The 24,306-nt window shown below is 41.7% G+C and overlaps 1 protein-coding gene across 5 annotated transcripts in view; it reads right to left on the bottom strand.

Moving 5' to 3' along the window:
* Positions 1-24,306, bottom strand: part of Cacna1c (calcium voltage-gated channel subunit alpha1 C) — a 707,547-nt gene that overhangs the window by 208,288 nt on the left and 474,953 nt on the right. For all 5 annotated transcript variants that reach the window (XM_076853983.1, XM_076853987.1, XM_076853986.1 and 2 more), the window contains exon 5: positions 22,098-22,237. In XM_076853983.1, the coding sequence (XP_076710098.1) occupies positions 22,098-22,237 (140 nt within the window). The remainder of the gene's footprint in view (positions 1-22,097; positions 22,238-24,306) is intronic.

The following is a 24,306-nucleotide window of genomic DNA, read 5'->3' as shown; positions in this document are numbered from 1 at the left end:
CTGAGGTTAGCCTGCAGATGTTCAGGTTGGCTAGAGTTGGTGCCTCCGCAACCTGCTATAGACTCTAACAGTCTGTACAGTCCACTGATGCATACAAGGCTGAGGACAGATCACATGCTCTTTTGTTTTGTAATAGAGAATCTTACTAAGCCTTGGTGATAAATTGTTCTGCTCAAGGCTCCAGGGGCCATATCAAAAAGTTTGAAAATGACTTTAAAAGCAAGAGTCAAGAAAAAAGGAAAACAAAACAAACTGGAGCTGAGAGGTAATGTGCACAAGTACCACTTGCTCCAGAACTAGATGCAAGAGCTGGCTTACATGTCCTTTCCGTGTAAACTCTACACCCACACTTCCCTCTTTTGAATTCATATTTCAAGTCACTCTGAGATCAAATGGGAGCGGGGGAAAGGGAGAAATAATGGAAGACCCCCACATTAAAGATCTCTGCTAATGTTGCTTGAATTCATTGCCTGGATTCCATGTTGACTCATGACTTTTTCGTTTGGTGGTAGGAATGAAGATTTCCTATCCCTAACTATTCAGACTTGATAGTTCCAGCCCAGCCTTAGGAAACCAAATGTTCAAGAAGGCTTGGCGATGGAATCCACAGGAAACAATGCTGAGAATTACTAAACTAAGAAAGAGAAATCTGGTATTTAGAGTGGTGGTAGGTACAAGTTTTCTCATGGATAGACTCAATGCTGGTCAGAAGAGGAAGAAGACTTTGGGATCACCATCAATGCCATAATTTTCACTCATACAAAGAGTATTTACTGAGCTACATTCTCTGGGCCACCCAGAGTGCTAGGGACAGGGAACACTGGTGAATAGGAGACTCATAGCCCTTCCCCTCATAGAGCTCATAATTGAAGCCAAACATTAATTGAATAATCACACAATCAATATATAATTACAAACTGTGTAGGTGTCTTTTAAAGAACAGAATAAGGTATCATGAAGGTTTTCCTTTTGCAGAGTGGTAGAGGAAGTCTCTTTCAGGAAGTGAAACTTCAACAGAAGGATAAATGAAGAAGAGGTCAGGTAAATGCAAGTGGATGGGTTCCTGCATAGTGCCTGGGAATCCCAGGTGAGCAAGGCTACCTGGATGGCTGGGGAAGGCATCACTCAGCCTTGTGTTTCTGCTCTTAAAGGGAATTACTGGGTGGAGACTTGGGAAAGCTGGTCAATGTTTCTGTTTGAAATCAGAGGAAACAGAAATCACTTGCACTTTCAGGGAACCAATTCAGGAAGCACATGACAAACGTCCTCCCAACAACATCCTCATTTGTAAAATAGAGGAAGTAATTCTTGTCTTGGGCCACAGAGGGAGCATAGGAAGGAAAACAGTGAGGCTAAAAGTCCGCCACTTCTCTGCTGGCATTTTTAGGGCAACCTTTACCATAAGCTTCTGGCAAACTAAATCCAACTAAAGACAGCATTATGGCACCATGTAGATAAAGCCAGTACAGAAAGCCCAAGTGAAAAGAAATGTCCAGTGAACCCTGAATGCAGAGAACATTCTTCAAATGTGGTAACCCCATCAAGACGCAGTCAGGGGTGTCCGGGGAAGCTGCTAACTCAGGACCCTTCTGTGGCTCAGGGCCAGCATGAAGATGACACATCCCCGTGTCTAGGACTGGGGGATGAACCAGGTCCTGTCCTACCCTAGGGTTTTCCCTGGACTTTTAGAAAACATCTCCTTGATATAAGTGGCTATCAGACCCTCATAGTATGGAACAGAAAACCATACTCTTTAATCAGAGCTCTGATTAGCTGAATGATGACTGGTGAGAGGCTGGCCCCACCAAAGCAAGTTATGCCCTCCATATTTTCCAACAAAATTTTAACCAAACTCAAACAAAATGAGAGTCACTAGGTGGTGAGCAAATTCTTTTGTGTCCTTAAGCTCAGTATTGTATGTCATCCAGAAGGAACAGATCTTCCTTAAAACAGAGGCTCAGGTAAAGGGTGCTGTCTTTACCATGTCCATCAAACCCACACTGTCCCTGGACCTTAGTCACCTTGGACTTGGGATCCAGACTTCAAGGAAGTGTAAGTAAAACACCAACCTCTCCCAGAAGAGGAGTCTCAAATAAGACTTTCCATCATCAGTTGCATCCTTTCTCAGAAAATACTATTGGAGGAGAACTCTCTCCCTTAATGGAAAAAAACAGGTAGCTCTGCACTGCAGAAACTCTTCCCTAGTGTCAGGGTTGCCTTTCTCCAGGTTTCCATAGACAGCTCTGCTGTCCCCACCTGTGAGCACAATAAGCACCTACGAAGCACCCTGCCAATTGCTCTGAGAGGTGAGAGAGAAAGGGCAGAGCAGTAGTTAAAGAAGGAGACCTCTGAAGCCAAATGACCCCATTGTATATCATTGAGTCCCAGCTCTACACTTTTTGGCCATGTGTCCTTGGACAAGTTACTTGACCTCATCTTAACATAGGGATGATAACAGTACCTGCTGCATAAAATTACTATGAGATTTCCACATGTTCATTCATATAAAGTCTGACCCACAGTAAATTATGTCGGTGATGGCTATTATTGTCACAAGTATGTCCAGAATCTCAGTTGGAACACTTAAGGTGAATATGCACACTGATCACCCAGGATCTTGTTAAAATGAAGACTGATTCAATTCATCTGGGGTAGGATGTGAGTCTGTATTTCTAACCAGGTCCCAGATGATACAATGCTGCTGATCCACCCACCACTCTGAGAAGCAAGACCCCCCCAGAGAATCTAGTCAACCTTGCTTGGATCCCAGGCACTCTTAAGCAGTTACTGGATTTTCATGGTCATGGTATGATCCTGGTCATGTCACTCGGGTATTTCTAATCAGTAAAGAATATGAGGCCAAAGTTGGATGCAGAAAAATGCCACATGCTAACTGGCACGACTGTACTATAGGTTACTTTCCAATTTATTTCTTTATGTATTAATTTTTATGAACATATGATCACTGCAAAGGACAAGGCAGGGAGACATATACCTATGCTGCACCACCAGCGAGCATAAGTGATGTATACTGGTGCTGCTCCTTCCAGCAGCAATAAAAGCTATTCAACAGAGTTATGGAGGAGACTGACAACAGGGATCCAATGCTGCAGCTAGCTTTATAGGTATGAGCGGCTAAGCATGAATTTTCTCTTTGACAGTGAGGCCTCCATCATCACCACACTTACCAAGCTTGCACCATCAAGGTTACTTATGACCTCTCACTGGCCGATCCACGCCTTTGCCTCCGCCATCCTTTTCCTTGACTTATTTGACCTTCTTGATTACTCCCTTTCTTTTTGAAACTCTCTTCTTGTCTCTGTGACAATGTACAATTTTAGTTCTCTTTCACCCTCATAATTAATTCTTTCCTCCTTCTTTCTTCCCTCCCTTCTGGACCTCTATTAGTCTGGGGAATACTACAGAGACAAAAAAGATGCAGTCCCTACCCATGAAGAACTTTCAGCTAGATTGGAGGCAGATGTGGAAACATCAGGGAATCATATTCCTGAGAATTATGCCCAAAGAACTGCAGAAGCCTAAAGCAGAGAGAAGTTAATTTATCCTGGGAAAACAAAACAACAGGTCCCTGAGGAATGGACATGTGAGTTGTGTCTATAGGGGAAATTTCTCTTTTTATTTGGTTAGTCTTCCACCTCTTCTGCTACTCTCCAAATCAGTGTGCTCTCTCTCGCTCGCTCTCTCTCAGGAAATTTGTTCACTTCACTCCCTCCTAAGAGTTCAATAGTTACAACCCGTGGACAACTTCAAATCTGTACTAACATTTTCTTTGCCCTCTCTTCTAAGTTCAAGCCATACTCCTCCATGAGCCTATTTGATATTTCAATCAGGTTGTTCCACCATCCCAACATATGCAAGAAATTTCAACTTCAACCCATCTCCTTCTCCCTAAAACCAGCCCCCATAAAGACAAAAACCTATAGTCACTCTTGCTTGCTTCTTCAACAAATGCAAACAATTCTTAAAGTGTTATCATTCATCATATCAGCTGCATCCCCTGCAGCTATTGCGGTCCTTACCTCTCCTGCCTGGTGAGGAGGTGGGGTGTCATGTATTCTATCCCCTTGTCTCCCACCCTTCTGCACCATTACCCCATTGCTCATCCTTAAATGCTGCTTTCATCACACTGCACAGATCAGAACCTGCAGTAATCTCTTCATAGAGAGTAGACTCAAAAATCCCCTTATACATGATCTTCACATGGTAGAGAGTCAAAATTTATTTACAGAAAGAATGAAAGCAGTTTTCTAATATTATCACAACAGTAGGTCCCAGCAAGAAACCAACAATGTACTAAAATTAAGACATTCAAGGTACTTGGTGGTTTATATGAAGGAATGGGGGTAAGAAGAACCATAAAGGAGCAAGAGTATGATGTCCTAGAGGTGTCAACAAGAGTGATCTCTCACCATGCAGGAGAAGGGATGAGAGGACCTTCTGGAGAGATTGTGAGGACACCAACACAAGACAACAGCAGGGAAGGATCTGGGTACCCAACATCCCTGTGCTCCCCGACTTCCCTCCTGGTGAGCTCCTCGTGGGCTGTCCACCAACTGAACCCATCTAAAAGCTGGAGGGAAAGGCAGCCTTCTGACATAGTCCATATGGCAAGCTCCCCCGTCTAGAAAGCAAGCTCCCCCATCTATAAGGGTGGAGAGCCCACCAGGTGGGCAAACTCAAGTCACCTGGCAGACAGGACAATGAGCTTGAGTGCTCTTTGGCTTCTATATGCCACCACCACCAGGATCATCCTAATGAGCCAGGAAATGTTACCCTATTGGGAGGGATTCTAAACTTTGTGAACCAACAGGTCTCCTCCAAGGAGGATGAGCAGATAAACATCCTGACTCTAACTCACTAGCCAAGTCCAGGTCCTCCCAAGGGCTTACCTGACCGAGAATGGAAGTCAATGCTCCTATCAGCATTTGTGGTTGTAACAACCATCATCATCACCACCACCACCATCATCATCATCCTCATCAGGCTGCAACTATTGGGCTACCCTTACTTCTGACCTACTTGAACCAGTCTGCACTAGCTAGAAAAAGGAGACATGATGAATCTCGCAGATTACATTCTGTGGCTTCATTTGGATAATGGAGCAATAGGCACTTTTAATGGTCTCACAATCCTAATGGTTATTGAAAGAAAATAGGTCTAAAACTAAGAAGGGAGGCAGCTCTCCCTTGGGCTAAGAAGTAAGTTTGTCACAGTGAGCTTCGGGATGCCTGACACATTTTTTGTTTAAATAAAAAAGAGTCCTCCTATTAAAAGGGGAAAGATTCTTGCCTTCTGCAGTCTCAAGTTTTATGATTTTTGCATGTTCTTATTTGAATTCCTTATTCATTAGAGAATTTCATTTATTTTTAATCTAAATCTTCCATATTAATACATTTCTGCAACCCACAAGTAGTTTGATGAACACTAAAGGCAAGTTGTTGTCCTAGAGAATGGATGGTGGATACTCAGCTGCCTAATAAATTTTAAAAATTAAGAGTAAATTAAAGTATCCACCTTCAGGTTGAATTATTTATTTTTAATTCAGTATTAGCAATATGGATTAGAAAGAGAGGCTCAGAGAAAAAGACATAAAAATCTGATGTTAGAAGAAAATTAAATATGGCAGAATGGAGACAAACTGACTTGAAGTAAACAACAATGATAAAGTTAGGTACCACTTCTCAAGGACTCAGCACATGTGGGCACTGTGCTAAGCATGTTAACATACACCATTTCATTGAATTCTTTATACATATACATGAATTTAGACTTAGGCAAAACAGATAACTTGTCTGAGACTATACAACTAGAAAATGGTGGAACTGAAGCCAAGACTTTAAAAGCAAACTTCCACTTCTTAACAACTATACAGCCAAAAATGGCATACACCAAACCTATGCCTTTGCCCCTTGACTCTGTAACAGGGAAGATGTTGCTATTGATCATGGCCATTGCTTCTCTGGTCCCAAAATGGGGCTGCACAATCCTCAACATTTATCTCTTGGGACAACTTTAATTCATTGGAAGTAACTGAATCATGATTTTCTATCCCTTTATGCTGCTTCCCTATTATTGACAAACTCTGTGTCTTTCAGCAACAGGAATAATAGAAGCTGATCTCTTTTGACACGTGCCAATGATGTAGATGCCTGGGTCTTTTGGGAAAAAAAATTGTGAAATATAACATACATACAGAGCATTGCATAAGATGCACGCATTACAGTCTTGATTTATCACAAAACAAATAGCCAAGTAACTATCAATCAGGGCAAGATATAGATCATCACCAGCTCTATAGAAGCCCCATTCATGCTTACATAACAAGTCAAAATGTAATTTACCACATTAATAAAAAATCATGAATCTATGCATAAATATAGAAAAATCATTTCATAAAATTCAGCATCCATTCATTCCCCCAATCTTTCACAGTCTTTTATATATTTCCCTTTCTTTTGAATCTCTGTGCTTGAATCCTAGTGTTTTTTTCCCCTGGCCTCTCTACAGTTCAATAATTTTGTTTTCAGCTGTGCTGTCTTCTTTTAAATTCTTTCACTGCATTTTTCATTTTAGCCATTGGAGTCCTCATTTCTAAAATTTATATTTGGTTCCTTTCCATGTCTTCTTCTCTTTTTCTAGAAAATTCAATCTTGTCTTTGATCTCTTTAAATACAAAAAAATACAGTTATTTTTTAGTCCATATCTGATTAATTCCAGTACCTGGGTCCCCTGTGGGTCTGTTTCTATTGTCTATAGTTTCTGTCCATTTCCAAATTCACTTATTTTGCCTCCTCATGTGCCCAGTTATTTTTGTATAACGAGTGAGACCTTATTTTCACAAAACTGTTTTTCAAAATAATTTGACAACTTTGATGATGTTATCTTTCTCCAGGGAGGATTAATATTTCTGTCAGGCATCTCTTCCACATTTCAAAAAAGAAGATTTAGAACATATTTTCCCAGCATTTCTAATTGTCCTCAGCAGGATGGTTGATCCAAATTACCTCATCTGACATTTTTGAAAGCAAAGTATCCTGCACTTCTTAAGAGAGAAACCACATAGGCAAGTCCCCTCATTGTAGTTTTTCTTACCACCTTCACCCCCAGAACTAGAGGACTAGGTCTTTTAATACACAGACATATTCTACAGGGTTGTAAATCTCCGCCAGTAAAATTCTCTCAGGGTTAGACCCTGGACATACAGCTTCTTGGAGTGAAGTTTCTAGAGACCAGCTGTCTGCAGAGTGACCTACCCGTCTCCTATTGATAAGGTTAGATAAAAGGACCTGGTGGCTGGGTTGTATTATTCATCATGGATTCTTACTTCTTTTTTCAGGAATGTATAAAAGGTACAGTTTTTAGAAAAAGTACAAAATTTCTCTACAGTTTTGGTAACAAATGAAATTGATTCACTACAGAGGTAACAAGTTACTAGGATAGCCCTGTTATCTCTAGGTTTCCAGTAAATACCTTTATCCCCAGGCAACTCAGAGATTTCACTTCTCTGGATGTCCTCAGGACTAGTGTAAGAAGGAACCAAGCTTGCTCATTGCTGCCAACTTATGGTCACTCTACACCAAGAGTTAATCTTCCTGTACAACTCAAATAAAATGATCATACGATCTCAAACTTACTTATTTCCTCATTCTTAAAAAAGTCACCAATACATCAATAAGGACTTTGGCCCCGAATAAAGTTGCTAAAGAGGAGGAAATCCTCAAACATTATGTTTGGTCTGAAAAAAAATTATATTTTAAATTTAGTAGGAAAAATGCCAAGCCATTTCCTCTTCTTTTACTAATATCTGTGTGACCCTGACAAATCACATCACCTTTTGGTTCTAGGCTTCTATAGTTTTAAAATGAGAACATTGTATGAGAAAGATTACTCTAGCTCTAAAGTTTTCTGGGTGATTATTTTCCCAAATATCTTAAGTAAAGATTCTAATAACCTTTCCTTCCTCCAACTACTTCTGTTCTTTACACACAGAAAGTCCTCAGTAAATGTGTGACAAATAAATTAATATATAACTTATATAATAAATCATGTAATATTATACAATATATTGTATAATATACCATGTTATGTAATATATAATATATAATTTGTACAATGAATGGGAATTAACTTACATCTGCCGATTTAAAAATCAAGTATACTTCAACTTCCAGCCATTTTGGAGTAAGAGTTACCAGACAAGCCCTTTCACCATAAGCATTTTAAAAACTGGACAAAAATAGAAGAAGCAACTGTTTTTGTAAAGTGAACACAAAGCAGCACAGGACTGTAATCCTTAAGAGAATTGAAACTCATGGGGTGAGCACAATAATCTTTCTGGTTCTCTGACAAGAAACAATTTCCTGACTGCCACACACAGAGCAATAGATAGTCCAAACAGACCCCTGCAGTCCCACTCATGTGAGAAGACTTTAGATCAGAATCTGACAGCTGATGTAGTGTGGTGGGGCATCAGAGAGAAATGGCTAGGTAGATAAGGGTCCTAAGAAACTTTTGTAGTGTCACTTGGGTATCCATGGCTTAGGGCTAGGTAGAACATGTCTATACACTGAAGTGTGTCAGACAGCAGATGTTATGGGATTCAGAGTAGCAAAGAGAGACTTTAGGTTGTTCAATGCTGGGGAAAAAGGAGTGTCAGGAGGTTGGAGTTCTGGCCCTGACATAGTAGAGAGATCCACATAGGGAAGTCCCTTCATTGTAGTTTTTCTTACCACCTTCACCCCCAGAACTAGAGGACTAGGTCTTTTAATACACAGACATATTCTACAGGGCTGTAAATCTCTGCTAGTAAAATATTTTTAGGGTCAGATCCTGGACATAGAGTTTCTTGGAGTGAAGTTTCTAGAGACTGCAGAGTGACCTACCTGTCTCCTGTTGATAAGGCTAGATAGTTAATATCTCACTAACAACTTGAACAACCAACTCAGGTCCCATAAAGGGCATACCTTAGGAGTAAGAACTTTATCTTGTAGTAAGACATACTCTAGTCCCGGCAAAGCCTAAAACCAATTCCTGACAAGATCTGAAGGGGAAAGGGAATTTGGAGATTAAACTAGTCTTCCAACTGGTCAGCACCAACAAGCAAACAACCAAGCCCACACAAATTCATGGTGATCATCCAGCCATTTTAATGCCTGCTGAAGAATTAACACTCTTAGGAAGATGATATAGAATCCAGAGTCTCTAGATTCTAATATTCACAAAAAATTACTAGATATATAAATAAATGGGAAAGTGCGATACATAGTCAATAAAAAAAACAATCGATAAGAAATAGAAAATAGGATCATTCAGACATTGGACTTAACAAAGATTTTAAAATAGCTGCTGTGTGTGTATGTGTGTGTGTGTGTGTGTGTGTGTGTGTATGTGTGAGTGTTTGCGTGTGTGAGTGTGTGCGTGTGTGTATGTTTAAATTAAAGGAAAACATGTTTTATGAAATAAATGAGTAGATGTTTTTAAAGAGGGAACAGGGGAATTCCACAGATAAACAGAAACTATAAGAGAGAACTAAATGGCAATTCTATAATTGAAAAGTAACTGAAATGAAAACTTCACCAAATAGGCTCAACGAAGATAGAGATGGCAGAGGAAAAAATGAGCAAACTAGGAGGATAATCAACAGAAATGATCCAATCTGTGGAACACAAAAGAAAAGACTGGAGAAAACCAAACAAAGCCTCATGGACCAATGAGATAATATCAAATGACCAAACAGAGGGGCCATCAGAATCCCATAAGGAGAAAAGGGAGATTTGAACAGAAGAAATTTTTTGAAGAAATAATGGCTAAAAACTTTCTAAACCTGATGAAAACCCCAATTTATGGGAGAATCTGAGATGCTCGCAAACTCAAAGCAGGACAATACAATGAAAACCACAATGAAGCACATTAGAGTCAAGCTTCTAAAAACCAAAGATAGAATATCTTAAAAGGAGTCAGAGGGGAAAAATGTTCATTGGAAAGAATATTAATAACTTCTCATCAGAGATGATTGGGGTCAGGGGCAAATAGGACAACATATTTAAAGTTATTGGGAAAAGAGCCCTGTCAACCAAGAATTCCACATTCAGCAAATCTTCAGAAAGAGGACAAGATAAAGACATTTCTAGATAAATAAAAGTTGAGATAATTCATCAGCCTGCATTATAAAAATGTTATAGGATATTCTTTAGCAGGAATGGAAATGATACCAACAGGAACTTATATTTACAGAAAAGAGTGAACCAAACATGGTAAATAAATAGGCACATGTAGAAGACTAGGTTTTCTTTATTTCTCATAATTTACTGAAAAGACAATTGATTGCTTAAAGTGAATATGATAATATTATAAGGTATGGTTTGTGGTTTTTTACTTTTATAAGTAAAAGATGTGTAAGAATCATGAGGACAGGAGTTGATTAATGAAATGAAACTATTGTGAGAATGTCAGGTATTACATTTGCAAATATACATTTAAAATGTGTGAATTTTATTGAGTAAAAATTATACTTCAATACAGTTTCTATGGCCTAGATCTTGAATTTCCTCCAGAGGTCCATGTGTTCAAACCTTTGTCCCCACCTTGGTGCTGAGAGACGATGGAAGCTTTAGAGGAGGGGCCTCGTGGGAGGTCTTCAAGTCATTGGGGGCATTCTTGAAGGGGATTATGGGACTGTAGTCTGTTTCCACTCTATTTCTGACCATGAGATGACCAGTTCTGCTCCACCATGTACTTCTCACCATGATGAGGCCCAAAGGCACCAGGCCTATGGGAATAGACTGGAATCTCTGAAACCAGGAGCAGAAATAAACCTCTACTCTTTGTAAGTTGATTATCTTAGGTATTTGTACATGAATGGAACGCTAACACAAAAGTTATTTTAGAAGTGAAGCATAGAAAGTCCTATGTCTCCTTTGGTAAGTTAGAGTCTAAAGTATGCAGACAGGAAACCAGACCATAAGAATACTAATAGCTAATATTTGCTGAATCCTTCCTATGTGTTGAGTACAACTCTAAACCCTTTACCAATATTTACTGCAATTTTAACCCCTACATCAGGAACTGAGTCACATAGCTAATCAAGGTGCCTCTGGGAACCCAACCTAGGTATTGGTATTCCACCATCTATGTTCTAAACCACTAACTCTGTCATAAAGGAGCATAAGAGAATACACCAAGAAGAACAGGTTCATGGGGCTCATGTTCCATGCATTGATCACTTCATGGAACACTGACCTCACTGTATCTTTATTTCATTCTCCCCTCATTTTTCTTTCTAGCATTTAGAAAGCACTTATAAGCCTAAGTGTCCTTTATTATGACCATTATTTTTAATTAGGTTATTGTCACCATGCTATTGGCTTTTCTTTCTTGTTTGAGGATCTCCAGGAAAGGGCTGGGCACAAAAGAGAACCAATCATGGAGCTTTCTGAGTTTAAGAAGCTCGCCTGGCTTTTGTGATTTTATACCACCTGCCCTGGTCCTCGGCTCATGGTCAGTACTTAATAAATGTCTGCTGACTCATCCTATGACATTCTCCCACCTCTGGACTGTCAGATTGCCACTGAATAGAGAGACTGAAAGGATTGGCCCAAGTTCACACCCTGGCAATGAATACTCCAGGTCTGGACTCAGTAACTGAAAAAGAAATTCTCAATTTACTGCTGTTCTCGATCATCACTGAAGCACAGAATGCTAATGCTCTGGAGGTTTAGGGTAATGCAGTTCAACACTCTCATTCCACAGGAAAGAAAACTGAAGGTCAGAGGCTAAACAACAAAGTCACAGAGCAGGTCAGACATACTTGCTGTCCTCACCTGCAGACCTGCAATGCCTCCACGTCATCACAAATCTCAAGATGGTGATAATGCCATTTCTCATCAACCTCTACCACAAAAGAGGCCCACAAACCCTTGAAACACAAAGAAAGCAAGGCCCCAACTACCAAGTCCCCTCAGCCTCTAAAACCAGACAGGGTATCCTGTGACACAGGCAACAACATGATTCTTTTCTCCTGGGGAAGCTGTGCTCTCTTCATGAGACCCAAGTCCTGAACTGAGTTCTTTCTCACTGGGGAATATTCTGAATTCATCTCTGTGCATTGCTTTGGGAGAAGCACTTGGGGCTGTGCTTGCCTGTCTATAAATTAAGGATAATGTCCCGGTCTTCCCGCACCACTGGGCTGGTTAATCAGCTAATCAGGCTCTTGGAGTCTGAACACTTTGCCCGGGTACCGTATATTGCTTCCCGTTGGCGGAAGCCCTAATGTTTATCACCACCTACATTTTGTTCTCAAATCAAAAAAGGGACAATTTCATCACTAGGGGAATGTCTGTGCACGTTAGTAAATAGGAGACCTTACTCTAAGATGGGATGCATTCTTTGTTATTATTATTTTTTACCCTATGAATCTAGAGCACCAGATAATAGAGATTTTCCCAGTTCGGTCACATACTGTTATTGATTTACTTCTCAGTAAAACTCCATGACAACAGAGACTGGAGCTTTTGAAATATGCTTCTTGTGCAAATTAACTTACTTGGCTGCCTTTGGGTCATCTTTCTATTTTTACTACCTGATGCGTGGCTCATCAGAATCCCTAGTCTCCTTCAAGAGGTGGATTTAAGAGTCTTTGCTGTTAGAAGGCCATGGGGCTTTACAGGTAAAAATCTCACCTTTATCGATGATGAGATTATTGATCCCACTTCATAGAAAGAGAAACTGAGGCAAGACAGGAAGCAGGGAAACAGATAAGTTGACAGCAGGGCTGGGACCATAGCTGTACCCCTGAACTCCTAGTGCAGCAGCTCTGCTGCAGGGGAGCCTTGCAAGGGACAGGAAGAGCAGCTGCCTTGTCAGAGCTATCTGCAGTGAAAGACCAGAAGTCACTGCCAGGTGAATGCCAGGTGATATAGTAAAGAATGGGTGAGCATCCACTCCAAGCAGCCTGGGGTACTGGGGCTTGCATGTGTGGGACCCTATTCCAAATTCTGCTCTGTTTTGATAGGCAAGCCAGGCCAACATCAGGGAGACGACGTCAGACTCCTCACAGCAAAGCAGGCCAGCCAGCTGGACACATCAGTTTTCTGTTTTGCATCCTCTGGGAAGCCAGCCCATTTGGAGTGTTAAGAGGGCACACTGCTTACAACTGTCCTCCAGAGGGCTCTGACCTGCCTTGGGAACACCAGTTGTGTCTTGCTCAAGGGGCAAGGCAGGAGGGAACTGTGACATTTCCTGTGTTTGCTTTACTCCTGGGGGGCTGTTCACCAAGTGGGTCAGGGGCTCCATGATCTCCAAAGACTGTTCAAAACTGGGGGACCCACTGTGATCACTGGCAGAATCCTCCTCTGCTGCACCGAGAGTCCTGTCTGCCTGCTCACTGGCTGCTGTGTTCTCACCTGTACAATGTGGGCACTGGGTTGGACTAAATGTCTACAGTTACTTGTTGCTCAGAATTCTAATTCAGGAAGAGGACTTTGAGATGAATGCCAGGGACAAGTTTCTGTTACTTTCTGTTCCAGGAAAGAAATGGTAGAGAAAGTGGACAGGAAGATGGTACAAGTTCTCTTGGAACTTGGTTTCCTGCAATGTGTCAATTTCAGGGGCTGAACTTCATGATGTTCCCTCATAAAATCTGCAGAACTAAGGTGTCTCTAAATATAAATGCACCTGCTTTTTGTCAGGACCACGTCCAGGCTGGGCCTTCCTCCTCACTAGGAGAGTGGGTGCACCATTCCCCTGGCTGGGAGCAGCAATGGTGATTGCAGATCCACTGTGGCTCAACTGACAAAGAGCAAATGCCAGGCAGGATGGCATGGCTGCCTCTGAACCATCAAAGTGTGGAAACAGCAAAGTTGTTTTTAGTAGCTCTAATATGGGTCTGATTAACTGGTAGCGTTTGCTAATCAGGGTGGCTAGTTTCACAGTTACTAATTCCCAGGAGGGAAGAATCCATTTTGGGTGGAAAACTGGAAATGAACCTCGGGATAAGTGTGGTTTACCTGGGAATTTGGGTGTGTAGGTGAGTTTTTAACTTTTGTAGCAGGCATCTTTAGGCCATGGATTCTGTTAGTTGGGTTTTCATTGCTATGACAAACTGCCTGAGATAATCAACTTAAAGGAGGAAAGATTAAGTTTTGGTTCACACTTCTGGAGGTTTCAGTCCATGGCTACTTGGCACCATTGCTTTTGGGCCTGTGGTGAGGCAGAACATCACGACAGAGGGTATGGTCCAGGAAAAACAGAGAGGAAGGGACAGGGGATCCCAATATCCCCTTTAAGGGCATGCCCCCGATGACCTAACTTCCTCCCACTAGGCACCTCCTCCTAAAGGTCTGATCTCCTCCCAACAGTGCCACCGGCTAGGAACCAAGCCTTCAACATAGGGGCCTTTGGGGAATATTTAAGATCCAAACTATAACAGACTCATTCTACCAACAATAGTAAGAAAAGGATTTTTAGTGTCATGCAGTATAAGGTCATCTGGGAGAGTTCTCAGCAGAACACAGGATGCCCCAGATGTGGCCTCTGGGATGGAGACCATGACGGTGGGGTGGAGTTGGGGGTACGGAGCGTGGTATGGCTGTGATCCCAGCTCTGACCCCAGACAGCTGAGTCCAGCATGCGCTCATGAACCTTTCTGAATTCAAGATCCATTGTCAGCTCTGACACCCTAGTAGATTTCCAACTCACTGAGCTTCTCTCTGCAGTGCAGTCTTTTGAATGTTTCTATAGCAGTGACTCTTTGGAGAACTGCCTGTGGCACCCAGCACCCTCCTCTGTCTGCTCCTGCTCACTTTCTCACCAGCTTCTCACTGCTTCCTTTTTGGTGGTAGGACTGGTCCATGCACAGACCCCTGGGCTGGCTGGGCTGGCCTCCTTGACCCTGCAGGGTCCTTTCCTCTTCATTTCTGCTTTCTCTCCACAAACTCAGAGCTCATCTCCAGGGTTTCCTTCTTCATAAAACTTACTCAGCTTGTCACAGTTCCTGGTAAACTCTCCCCTAGGATCCTCTTTATTATCTACAGTATGCAAGTCAAGTAATCATACACAAGTCTCTGCCATTTTTTGGTCTCAGGTTGCTATTTAACTATTGAATATTCTTTATTTTTTAAAATATATATTTTTTTCTCTTGAAGGTAATCTTATCATGTCTTTCTAATTGTATATATTATATATATACATATATATCATAAAAGCTACAATTTTGCAGAGCACTTACTATCAGCAAGGCTCTATTCAAGTACTTTGTAGGCATTAACTCTTTTAACTCTTTTCAACACCATATGAAATAGGTTATATTATTATTTCTGTTTTACAGATGAGGAGACTAAGGCACAGAGAGGTTTAGTAAGCTCCTCAAAGTCACAGTTTGAGTAAGTGGCCAAAGCCAGGCAGTCTGATTTAAGAGCTCATTTCAAAATACTATGTCTTAAGTGTTCCTCATGGATCTATATGGAATCCACTCCACGGAAACTTGTGGACTAATTGGTGCTGATTTATCTCCAGGAAACCTATCTAAGCTGAGCAAGGAAAACAGGGAGAATCTGACCCTTCTTCACATGGTCTTAATGCTTCATCTCACCTGTGTTTAACAAGCTGTTTTCTATTCTGCACACTTCTAGAAGTAAATTTCATCCTGAAAAGCTAATCTTAGAAAAAATCACATATTAGGAAAAATGTCTCCCATGAAAAGTCTTTAAAGTATTCATGCATCAGGACAGATGGGCAGTGTGTCCATCCACCTCTGTGTCCCAGTGCCTAGCTTAGTGCTTTGCTCACAGAAAGTGTTCAATAAACATTCTTGGTGAAAGGTGGGGGGCAGTGCTGGTTTAGCCTAGAGATCAAGCCTGATCTACTCTGGGTCTTTGTTAAAGGCCTCAGAAATCTAACAGAGACTGTCTCGATTCCCTCTGTCTGTTCCTTTTACGCAATCCTCCCTTGAAAGGTCTTCTCTGGGAGGACATATGGGATTATATGGAAAGGAGGAAATGACCCTTTGCTTATTGTTCTGCAAACAAGTGTGCTCCTTGCACACACATTGCAAACATTTAATCACAACTTTCCATATTTATTGTTCATGTTTGTTGTGTAACGCTTATTGTTCCATATGGCTTATCCTTGGATACAATATGCATGCTTCACAGCACTTCTGCTGTGGGGAAGTGGATGCCTCGGGAAGCAGTGGGGAACTGGTTTCCTTGATTATGGAGGCATCTCTATGAACCACAATGACCACATCTTTCAATGACACAATTTCATTGCAGAGACTGTTTGATCCATAGTGTAATCAACCCCTCAACCTATGATCTTACTGTATATGTTTCCAGGGCCACATTCATTGTCCTTTCATTTCAGAATCTTCTGGAATGTCTCTCCTTGCTTATCCTTTGAGATGCACCTGATCCATTCCAAATGCCACCTTCTTCAGGAAGGCTTTCCTGATTCCCTATCCCTACTCCCAAAAGTATGGTATCCCCAAACTTTGCAGAACTCTTCACATCATACCTAAACATTGTTTTGGCATCGCAAATTTTTATTCCATATATCATTTTTATAAATATTTTCCCGACTTCATTTCAAGCTTTTTGAAAACAGTTAGCCTCTGACTCACTTCTGTACCTGAGATAATGGATGATGGCTAGCCAACCCTTACACCAGCTAGGTGCTCAGTAGATCTTGTTGAACAAATTGATGAGTGAGTCATGGATCTGTACTCTCACTGTCAACTCTCCCTGCATAACCTGTGATTGTAGACTCCAGTGGCATTTAGACATACATGGATATTTAAAAATAGCAGGAGCTTTGTGGGCCCCTAACACACTTGGTTCAGAGTTGTGAATCTCAAAAACCGCCCAATTAACCTTTGTTACTAGAAGTAACACCATGCATATCTACATATCATTTATGTTTAGTTCTACACAACACACAATTGTCATGAAGATCAAATTAAAAAGAAGTAAAGGCTTTGGAAAGGCTAAAGAAAGCACATAAACATAAACAGTCTTTAGCATTAGCACCATTTTGGTGAGCTGGGTAGCTCTCAGTAACGCTGTGGGTAGTGATGCCCCACAGCTTTGAGCGCTCATGTGATGATGTCCATTCATTCGACAAATATTTTTCTTCCATTGTAGATACCAGAGACACAGCTGTGAACAAGCAACCCTGAACTGCTTCCCCATGGAGGTTACATTTTAGTTAGGCAAGAAGTAATAAACAAATGAACCAGAAAATGCAGAGTATGACGCATGATGACAAGTGAGACGGGCAAAACAGAGCAGAGAAGAGGCATAGGAAATGGGAAGGGGGTGACTGGAATAGGGTGGTGATGGCACCCTAGGAGGGAGCTGATATCCCAGCAGAGACTGAGGAGGTGAGCAGGAGAGCAGGCACACAAGTGAATGGCTGTGTAAAGGGCATGCCAGGAGGAAGGAGCAGCATGTGTAAAGGTCCTTCAAAGACGGGGCTAGAGTGTTGGAGGAACAGCCAGGAGTTCACTGAGGCTGAGGAAGAGGGAGAGAAGGGAAGAGTGGAAGGATGTGACGTCAGAGAGGAGAGACGAGATCCAGGGCCTGTGGGATTTGGGCTCTCATTCAGGGATTCAGGGAAGCCTGGGAGGGTTCTGAGCAGGGCATTGACATGATCCGACTTGGATTTTAAAAGGTTCATTGTGGTTGCTGTGTGAAGCTTGGGTTGTGATGGGGAAGGGGTGGAAGGAGAGAATCCTGTTAAGAGGCTACAGTAATAACCCAGGCGAGAGATGATGGCGACTGGCAATGGAGTGAATGTGGGGGTGGGAAGAAACCATCAGATTAATGACATAATTTGAAGGTAAAGCTGATATCATTTTCTAATGGATTGAATGCAGGAAGTGAGAAAAAGAAACCAGTCACAGATGTTTGGCCTGAGAAGCTGGAAGGGTGAGTTAACATTTACTGACATGGGAAAGAATTTGGGAAGATGGAAAGTACCAATATGGAGATGCTTAGGTCAAGCTACTTCTTAGATATTTGATAAAAGGAATGGAGCAAACTATTGATATACAAGTCTTGAGTTTAGGGGAGAGGTCTGGGATGGCAACATACAGTTGGTCATTGTTGGAAGATAAATAGGTGATATTTAATGCCGTGAGGCTGAATGAGACATGATAGCTAGGAAATGAGTGTAGATAAAAAAGAGTGCAAGGATCTATCCCTGAGCTCTCCAATGTTAAGAAGGTGAGAAGATGAAGAGGAGACTCAGCAAGGATTCCAAGAAGTGGAATTCACCAAGTGAATTAAGGACAGAGCTAAACAAGAACAGTGTCGCAGAAGCCAAGTGATGATAGTGGTTTACCAACAAGGGACAGTTGACTTCAGCAGCTAGATTCATGCCACAGACAGATCTAATGCAATGGCCCTGGAGAACTGGCCACTGGGTGCAGTAACGTGGAGATCATGGGTGGTCTTGACAAGGGGTGCTTTGGTGCAGCAGTGGGAGCGAAAGCCTGACTGGAGAACATTCAAGAGAGTATGACAGGACAAGCACTGGGGACAACAGGGGACTCTTTTGCGGGAGTTTGCTAAAACTCCTCAAAAAGGAAATAACCTCAGCCTAGGAGAAATGGAAGAAGAAGGTGTTCATCCAGGTTCATATTTGTAGGAGATACTCCTGACATTTCTGTAGGTGATATCCACCTACACTGGTTCAGTCCCCTTCACCACCTCAATCTGCACCCTTCACTCTTGCAAAAAGCTGCATAGATGTCATTCCCATGAGAAAGGGAAAAAGCTGGATAAAAGCCAGTTGTGGCGGCATATGCCTGTAATACCAGCAGCTCAGGAGGCTGAGGCAGGAGGATCACGAGTTCACAGCCAGCCTCAGCAATGGTGAGGCGCTTAGCAACTCAGTGAGACCCTGTTTCTAAATAAAATGCAAAATAGGGTTGGGGATGTGGCTCAGTGGTCAAGTGCCCGAGTTCAATCCCTGGTACCAAAAAAATGCTCAAAGAAGAGCCGTTATCTTTTTATTGGTGATCCATAAAATCAAGACAAAGTGTTTGGTCTTATGCATAAGCATGGAGCTACCAGCAAGGCTCCCCACTGCTGCAAAACCATCTCAGTTTAAGGATGAAAATATCATCTTGAACTGCATTAGCAAATAAGATTAGGCCTCTCTATTTGAGGTTCTCTGTTATGTCTATATCTTCTCCATGAGGATTCTGAGGAATGTTACCACTTACTGACTATAATATAAGTTATACCATTACTTAAGTGAGGATGAAGTCAAGGCAACTTTCTTTCGGAAGTTTCTTCTGTAGTGGAACCTTAGCTACCCAAACTAATCTAACCCTCCCTTCTAATGCACTGAGTAGCTCTCAACCATGTGCATCTCTAATTAAGAATCTCTGTTCTACAGTAATTACTGTAACTATTTCTGTTGATAATAATCCCTTCAATTTCTTTGTGGCAGATTGTACTGTTTGTTCACAATTATTTGTCCATGCTTCTTTATAGGGACAGTATACAAGTGTTCTTCAATATCCAGGGGGAATTGGTTCTGGAACCTCTTGTAAATACCAAAATCCCAGGATACTCAGGGTTTTAAAATATATATATATTTAAAATATATATATGGCACAGTGTTCATATATAATCTATGCATCCTCCTGTATACTTTAAATCATATCATAGATTACTTATAATACCAAATACAATGTAATTGTTCCACAAATAGTTGTTACACTAATGTTTATTGTTAAGGGAATAATGACAAGACAACAAGTCTGCACATGTTCAGGATAGACACATTTTTTAAAGTATTTTTGATCAATGGTTGGTTGTATCCTTAGGTATGGGATGGTGGATGTGGAGAGCTGACTATACTTCTTAGTTCCATTATATTGGGGATTAGTGATATGACCTGCTTTAGCTAACGCAGTGTGATATCAGCCACACGTGAGCATAAGTCTGAAATTCTTTGTGTGGTGTTGCTCTATGCCTCCTGTAGTGAGCATCTGTCTCTGTCCTGAGGACAAAATGAGTTACATGGTGGCTTCTCCGGCCACCATTCTCTGTATTCTGGAATTAGATGGCACGCAGAACCTGGTCCAGCCCAGAGTCCAGCTGAATTCAAAAGAACTGCAGCTGAACAACATCCTTGTGTGCCAGGTATGAATGTCTGGTTGCAGGTCACTGAGAGTTTGAGATCATTTGTTCCCACAGCAACAGCTGACTGGTGTTCTCTTATTAGACTCTCAAATTCCTCAGATGCAAGTCTGCATGGATCTTTATGGAATGCCCCAACACCCAACACGAGGCTGTGAAGCTGAAGGCCCCTAATAAGTAAGCACTTGCATAAACAAGATAAGATTTATTATGTCCATGATAGCTCCATGTTTGAAGTTTGGGATTAATTCATAGTTCCTATTGCTGACACATTGGCGTATCACCATAAGCGCCTTAAAGTTATGTTCCAAGTCACTCTCACCCTCCCCTTGCACATCCTGATGTCAGTCTACTGAGTTATGGATGATTGACCAAGAAATCCAATCACTTAGACTTCAAGAAAGTAAAGCTGGGTGTTGGCCATCATATATATATATATATATATATATATATATATATATATATATATATACACATACATATATTCATATATATTGTTTCTATTCCTAAGATGGTCATATCCAAGTAGAGAAAATCTACTATGATTGTTCTTGTGAGGCTTATCTCTATGTTGCTTTTGAACTTAAGATGATCCACAGTCTTTACCCAGGGAGTTCTGCAATGAAAACAGTCAGCCTCCTGCTTTAATTACTCAGTAAATTTTCCTACCTTGCCTAGAGACCTATCTAGGCAAGACTGCAGCAATCAGAGACAATTTAAGGCATAATCCTGGGCTTCAAGGGGCCTTTAGTATAATTGAAGAGACAGAAGGTATGTGTAAAATTAAGACAATCAAGGATTGCATATCCCTTCATTTTTCACAGAAGATATTGAAGTGTGATAGGAAAATGAGTTAGGAGTAGAAGTCAGGAGATGTGGTCTTGTCCTGGCTCAGCCACTACTTAAAGTTATGGTAAGATTTTTTTCACTATTCTGAGAATTTACAAAAAGGAACGAACAGGTTGATAAAGGGTCCTTCACATTTCTGAGCTGAAATTTCTAAAACTATGAGATATCATCAAGCAGCACACGTGTAACAGGTGCTCAGTGTGTGGCACAGGGAGGAAAGGTGGTACCTTCAGGGCACCTCTTTGCTTTCCTGTTTCTTGCCCCCATCTCCAAGCTGGTCTGGTTCCAGCCCAAGCTTAGGTGTCTCCTGTGTCATGAGTCATGGCCTGAAGGTGCTGACCTGAAAGTGTAAAGTCTCAGAAAATAAGCTCAGAATTCTTTCCGGGAGCACAGGGGCTGGGGTATACTGGAGCTGATTCAAGTCTCCAAAGATGCACTTTGGGGTGCATCCATAGGGGTCGAAGGAAACTTGTCAATGTGGCCAACCTCTTGGTGGACAGTATTTCAAGAAGCTGAATACCACTTCTTGGGAAAAAATAGTTCTCACAATGACAGGATCCACAATGACAGAAGGCTCCTGAAGCCTGGGATGCCCGATTTGACATGAAAGAAGGAGGGGAAGACAGTGCTGGGAGAAATGGCAAGAGAGAGCTTTTAGAACACCCAGCAATGCTCTCCTGAGGTTCTTTGGAAAAATACAGAAAGTACAGATGATCTCATTGGCTGCAATAAATACCCCTCTCCTGGTTCCTCTGCAGCCAATATATTTAAATTCCCAGCTCAGGGCCTTGTGGGGTCTGCTCAGATGACCGTGGGGTTGTGCTCTGTGTTGGCAGTCTTCCTTTGGCTATGTGTCCATTGTGAACTTTTTCCCAGGTGTTTATAGGAGCTGGGACCACATGCATATCGAGGTACTTGCATCAGAACTTGGATTCTTTAAAACAAGGGACTCATTTGTAAGAACATCCTCCAATTATAGGAAATCAGGTTCCTTTGTGGAGTGCTCCTGGCAGTGCAGCAAAAGGAAGTGGAAGCTGGTTACAAGGTAACACGGTGAACAGGAATAAGGGCTTTACTTACTTGGGACTCCAGACACCAGCCTCAGGGGACGCAGCACACGGAAAGCCCGCAGCGCCTTCACGTCAAATCCAGCCCCTTTCCCTCCGAGAGCATTGGCCCCATCTGCTTTGGTTGCTTGTTCTAAAATTGCACTAAAAAGCCTAGAGGAGAGGAAAGAGAGCAGAGCTGTCAGGACCAGGTTTCATTGACCTGCTGGGGCTCCAATCTCTGAACAAGCCAGGACTAGCAGGCCGTGCACACACCTAGGTGTGTTCATGGGAGGGCCCATGGATGACTGGAAGTTGGCATTCTCTCCAAGAGTGTCACCACAGCCTAGAGAGGGCGGAACAAGGTGAGGGCGGACAGAACGTTTGCCTTGAGAACACATCTGGCTTTGTTCAAGCTGGGAGGTGCTGGACAGATGTGTAAGGCAGGTGACGTTGGCTGTCTCTTCTGGGATGCCCTCTGCCCCCACTACGACATCCTAGTTCCACCTCCCATGATACCTTCCTCCCAAGATACACATACCTTCCCTTCCCACCCCCTAGCTCCTGGAAACCCCCTCTCTTTGATTTATTTCTGGGCCCAAATAAATAATTCCATAGGAATCTATTTTGTACTGGCACATAATGGTTGCTCAGGAGATACATGTTGATCGAGTGGATGCCTGAATGGTTAAATGAAAAATTTCAAGTGGGAACAATCCACACATAATGGAGACACAGAGAATTCCTTTCTAACGCTGTGTGTCTGTCCTTTACAGTTATTCCTCCAATAAATATGAACAACTACTATGTGACGGGCACCATCCTGTTGCAATAGCCCAGGAGGGACACGTTGAGGGCTTAGACCTGGCAGTGGTGTCAGAGGCAATGAGAAGGAGTTGAGTTCTATGTCCATTCTAAGATCAAGTAATGGGATTGGCTGATGGACTAGCTGTGAGGTGTGAGGAAAGAGAGGAATGAAAGATGATTCCAATATCTTTGTCTTGAGCAGGAAGGATGAGATATGGCAGAATGGATATCCAGGATTCTACTGCCAACTTGCTGATGCTTGAGCCGGTGATTAGACATCTGAATGAGTACTGTGACTCGGGTTAATGTGTCTGAAGAGCCAGGCTGAAGAAAAAATCTGGTAGATATACACATTGTATTTAAAGTCAAATCATATGATCACCTAGGAGGCTAGCATAGAGATGAAGGTGTAAAAGGACTGAGCGGTGGGGTCCTCCAAGACTGAAAGGTCAAAACAGGAGAAACCAACAACAACAACAAAAACCTGATGGGAGTGGCTTGCGGGATAGGAGAGTGGAAAGAATGGTGCCCACAAAGGAAGTGGTAGTGAGAAGGTGATGGGTACCTGACTCAGTGCTGCAGATACCACCATGAGCATCTGGCCACTGGGTTAGTGAAATGAGGACCTCGGACATCTAGAAACATCTGTTTTAGCAGAGTGATGGGGTAAAAAGTTAATAGATAAGTCCATGAGCAAATGAGGGAAGGTGGAAACAGTGAGAAGAGAGAGCCCCATCTAACAGAAATATAATGCAAGCCACAAATGGGAGCCTGTGTTTAACTTAGCTGTTCTAATAGCCACATTAAAAAAGCAAAAACAGGTGAAATTAACTGTGACAGTATAATTTATCTGGCCCAATATTATCATGTAAAAATGTTATAAATAAACATATCATTCTGTAAATATTTGTTATTCTTTGTTTTGTACTAAATATTTAAAATATGCTGTATGTTTTATACTTAAAGCATATTTCATATCAAATTAGCCACATCTCAAGTGCAGAAAGGCCACATGTGGCTAGTGGCTACCATACAGTGCTGCCAGCCAACTGCGGCAATACAGACAACTCTTTTTTTTTTAAAAAAGTCTCACATTTGTTCTTTTTAGATATACATGACAGCAGAGTGTATTTTGACATGTTATATGTGCATGGAGTATAATTTATCCTAATTAGGATCCCATTCTTGTAGTTGAACATGATGTGGAATTACACTGGTCATGTATTCATATATGAAATAGGAAAGCTATGTTCAATTCATTTTACTGTCTTTCTAATCCCATCCCCTCTCCCTTCCCTTCATTCTCCTTTGTCTAATCCCAGGAACTTCTACCCTCCCACCCACTCATCATATGGCTTTTGTGTTTTTGGTATTGCCTTATTTTATTTAGAATGATAGTCTCTAGTTCCATCCATTTATTATCAAATGCCAATAAT

Source organism: Callospermophilus lateralis, chromosome 4 (genome assembly GCF_048772815.1).
Source record: "Callospermophilus lateralis isolate mCalLat2 chromosome 4, mCalLat2.hap1, whole genome shotgun sequence".
NCBI lineage: Eukaryota > Metazoa > Chordata > Mammalia > Rodentia > Sciuridae > Callospermophilus > Callospermophilus lateralis.
The sequence above is the reverse complement of the archived record's forward strand: the minus strand, read 5'-3'. Positions and strand labels throughout refer to the sequence as shown.